We start from the raw sequence: 4631 nt of genomic DNA on the forward strand, positions 1-4631 counted from the left end.
CCCCCACTTTATTGGGTTTCACCATTCTTAGTACACGTTTCTTTAATCATTGGTCGCGTAAATTCAGCACAGACACCGAAGCAAATACTAATATAACAGATATCCATAATAATCCATATTTATTTAATGTTCTACCTTATTCTAGATGTCATGTACAAATTATATTCGATATAGTTAATTCAAGTATTCTATATAGTTAATTCAAATATATTCAATATAGTTAATTCAAACAGATTCAATATTGTTAATTCAAATATATTCAATATAGTTAATTCAAACATATTCAATATAGTTAATTCAAACATATTCAATATAGTTAATTCAAATATATTCAATATTGTTAGTTCAAACAGATTCAATATTGTTAATTCAAATATATTCAATATAGTTAATTCAAACATATTCAATATTGTTAATTCAAACATATTCAATATAGTTAATTCAAACATATTCAATATAGTTAATTCAAATATATTCAATATAGTTAATTCAAACATATTCAATATTGTTAATTCAAACAGATTCAATATTGTTAATTCAAACAGATTCAATATAGTTAATTCAAACATATTCAATATAGTTAATTCAAATATATTCAATATAGTTCATTCAAATATATTCAATATAGTTAAGTCAAACATATTCAATATAGTTAATTCAAATATATTAAATATAGTTAATTCAAACATATTCAATATAGTTAATTCAAACGTATTCAATATAGTTAATTCAAACATATTCAATATAGTTAATTCAAATATATTCAATATAGTTAATTCAAACATATTCAATATAGTTAATTCAAATATATTCAATATAGTTAATTCAAACATATTCAATATAGTTAATTCAAATATATTCAATATAATTAATTCAAATATATTCAATATTGTTAATTCAAACAAAATAATTTCCTGTTTTTTTCTTCTTTTTTTTTGTGGCAATTATTATTTCAGTATTCAAATACCCCGCCGTGTTGTGCATTCAAATGATCATACGTAGACTGTTCTGTAGTAAAAACCTCACAGCAAAGCCAACAGAAATGGATTTTACATGCCTCACAGATCATATGATTACATCCGTATTCTTTCTCAATTGGGATAGAACACTTAGGACATTTCTTCACCTTTGTTGCATTTTCTCTCAAATATTTCTCCATGTCTGAGTTAGCTTCTTTGGAACTCTTAATCATAGCACATGTCAATCCATCGTGATCTTCAACATGGCAATACGTGCAAATCTTCAAGCCGCATTCGTTACAGTTGAAAATATCGGATGTTTTAGTAATACGATAAACCATTGGACAGTCAGGTGTTAGGCAATGTCGGTAGCCATCTATGTTTCTAATCATGTACAATGACACGGCTGATCTCACCAAGTCTAAAGGGTTGATTTGTAGTCGTTTGAAGCAAAATAGAAAATCTGACCAAACAAGTGGGTCTTGACATTTACCACACAAGGCCGGTAACTCTTTGTTTTGAACAGCCACAGTTATTTGATGATTGATACAAACCAAACAGTACGCATGCCCACAAGCTTCTAGTCGGTACATATCTTCCATACTTTCAACCGGAGATAGACAAGTGCAACATTCTGGCAACTCCTCACTTTCTGACCTGGTGATTTTATTCCTCAGTTCCGCAGCCAATAACTCGATCAATCCAGTCGCTTTTTCTATACTTGCTGAATCACCAGAAATCTTCAACGTTTGATTATTGCGGTTCAGCAATGCAGACTTCAGTCCAGATGCCTGTACAAAACCTTCCAATTCTAAATCATAGTGCCATTTTTACGTTATCTTTTATTCCAAAAACTCTCAGACTGAGCAGCCTGTTGTCCAGTTGAAGAATGGTACTGGTCCTCTTCTCCAAACGTCGGAGGAATTCGCAACCTGACTTCAGAAATAGATAACGGTTGTTTTCGTTCCGCCAATAGTCAATTACCTCCCCTTGTGTTATGGCTGCCAATCTCATTCGGATCTGCACGAGATCATTCGAATTCGAAGCTGATATGCTAAGCACTCGTCTGTCGTTCTTCAATTTCTTACTGTCTAGCTTGAACTCGGTGCCACTTGCTTTTAATTCGGCTACAAAATCTTCAATTTTGTCTTCAAGTAATTGGTAGACTCTTTCCGGAACTGAGAGAGAAGTCGATAGTATTGGTGTTATATTTGCTTTTTGACCATTGATCGTCAATCTTCCTCGTAGAGCATCACACGCCATTGTGCCTTGAGAAGCATCGTTGAACTTTATGAACGCTCTAAAGTTGGTGTGGATATCACTCGGTGTCAGGACATCCACAACAAATTTCATATCCTGGTCGAATTCTTGAAACTGGTCGTGTATCTGTTGTTGGAAGTTTGGAAGTTCGTTTGGATTCGTAAAGGTTTTCTCTCTTATGATATTGATCTTAGTTATAGCTCTCCTTTGGGAATCGTTTGGCAAGCAATCACGAATGTCCTGTTCTGTTACCATCGTTGGCACATTATGAAAAAGCACGGTGCTGCGCTTCTTCTTATCTATAGTGATGTTGCATGATTGACCCAATATTTGAACTTCGTGCAGTGACTTTACCGACATCGCCTCCAAAAAATCCATTTCCACAAAAACCAGCCCAGTTGGCTTCCGTCTCATCCACTCAATAGTTGCTTGATATTGAAAGGAGGCATGTATGTGAAACTTGAATTCTGGTTCAGCTGCGTCTTTTGGATCATCTTGTGTTATTCTTACGGCTTCCGCAGCAGCTTCGGGTGTAGAAAACGTTACTCTACCCCATCTATGGTAAGATCGTTTGTCCTCCAAACAGCCTACAATCTGTCCAAATCTTTTGAACTTGTCCACCACCGTCTCCCTACTAGTTTCCTTGTCCCAAGATTTGATGTGGACATTTCGATATTCGTCAGGCATTAGAATTAACTGACCTTCACCACCTAAACCAAGGACGATTCGAACTCCACCAGCCTGTTTGTTCGAACCTACTTTATATTCAACAGTCCTTTGTATCACGTGACTTCTAGCTTCTTTAACCCAGTCGTCTATCAGATCACCAGGTAGCGTTGCATTAAATGCACAGATGAATTTGACTTCCCCAGTTTTTTGATCAGCTTCTATGACCACAGGGACTTGTACCGATTCGTATAGTAAATTTTCATAAGCTCTAAGCTTCGTGTATGCAGGACCAACAAAGAATGAGTATGTTGTGGAACCGAAAAATTCATTACGAACTGAGCACACTGATTTTCTCTTGGCTTCGTCGATATCAAATTGTTTGGTCTTTAAAGAGGTAATCCTCCGAATCCAGGATTCCTCAACAGGAGTCACAACGGTTATATAGTCTCTTGAAGTTTTCAGCATGTTTATAAACACCAACCACTGACTCGAATCGTTCAAAGAGTTCAGGGCAGACGACGGATGGATAAAGACTCTCTGCCGTAAGCTTGGAATGTAGTAACCCATCCTTGCGTGGCCTAGAGAATGGACAATATTCTCGTAAAAGGCAAACAGGATAAGTTTCTGGAGAGCTTCTTCAAGTTCCACTTTGGTAGAAAAAGTTTTCTTGACGACGGTGGACCAGTTAAGTTTAAAAATAGAACATATCTCGTCCACCAATTCACAGGCTCCTTGAAGTGATTTGGAGTTAAGGGCATTATCAACGCACCATTTTTTTTTCTGTCCTTCAGGTACTTGCTCCCATTCCTTGTAGATTTTTAAATAACTAATAGCATCACCCCTAGGGTCACAAAATGTCAGCTTCTTCAAATCGCTTCGTTTCATTTGCTGATCATTGCTGCCTCGATTGAATATGGATCCCGAATAACTACATAAAGCAGTAAATACGATGGTATCGTAGACGAACCCCATTTCAAATCCCTTTTTAATCATACAACCAAATCGAGGCTCGAGGGGAATCTTCACCAACCATTTCCCAGTGTAGGTGATCTTATCATCTTTGATGCATCCGAGTTCTTCCAGGGCCTCAATCGCTGTTTGGATCGCTGCATGAGGTGGCGAATCTACAAACTCACAATCGGACGGTTTTAAGTTCATTTCATACAGCATTAATAACGTTTGGGACAAATGAATTCGGAGGATTTCTGGAGTGCTTGTCGGTTTCATTTGATGGTAATGGGATTCTGTATACAACCGAAAGCATTTCCCCGGAGATACCCGTCCTGCTCTACCCTTCCTTTGGTCCGCTGAGCTCCGACTGACCGGAACAACCACTAACGTATTCATTTTCTTCCTGGCATCAAACTGCATCTCTTTCACTAAACCGGAATCTATGACAAACTTAATGCCAGGAATGGTCAAAGACGTCTCTGCCGAATTGGTACTAAAAATAATCTTTCTATGACCCTCTCTAGTTGGTTTGAAGATTAGAGCTTGTTCCTCAGAAGGAAGTTGACCATGAAGCATCAGACACTTGAAGTTGAATTTGTTCTTCATCCTGTCCTCAAACTCATCTTTACACTTTTCCGTTTCTATTTGAGATGTAACGAACGCCAGGATGTCTCCGGGACCTTCCGAAGCATGAACCTCGATAGCCTTCGAAACGACTTCTTGAACCGGATCCGTCCATTGATGATACTTGGGTTGCCAGATTATCTCTACCGGAAATGCTCTACCGGAAAC

The 4631-nt window shown here is 37.1% G+C and overlaps 1 protein-coding gene across 1 annotated transcript; it reads right to left on the minus strand.

Annotated features, from left to right (window-relative positions):
- Positions 1 to 952: 952 nt before the first annotated feature.
- Positions 953 to 3860, minus strand: LOTGIDRAFT_166714 (hypothetical protein; the record flags this gene model as incomplete). The annotated part of the gene is made up of 2 exons (XM_009064126.1): positions 953 to 1750; positions 1944 to 3860. 2 exons carry the CDS (start codon positions 3858 to 3860, stop codon positions 953 to 955), a joined length of 2715 nt encoding a protein of 904 aa, XP_009062374.1.
- Positions 3861 to 4631: the final 771 nt, after the last annotated feature.

This window comes from Lottia gigantea, assembly GCF_000327385.1.
Source record: "Lottia gigantea unplaced genomic scaffold LOTGIsca_60, whole genome shotgun sequence".
NCBI classification, from domain to species: domain Eukaryota; kingdom Metazoa; phylum Mollusca; class Gastropoda; family Lottiidae; genus Lottia; species Lottia gigantea.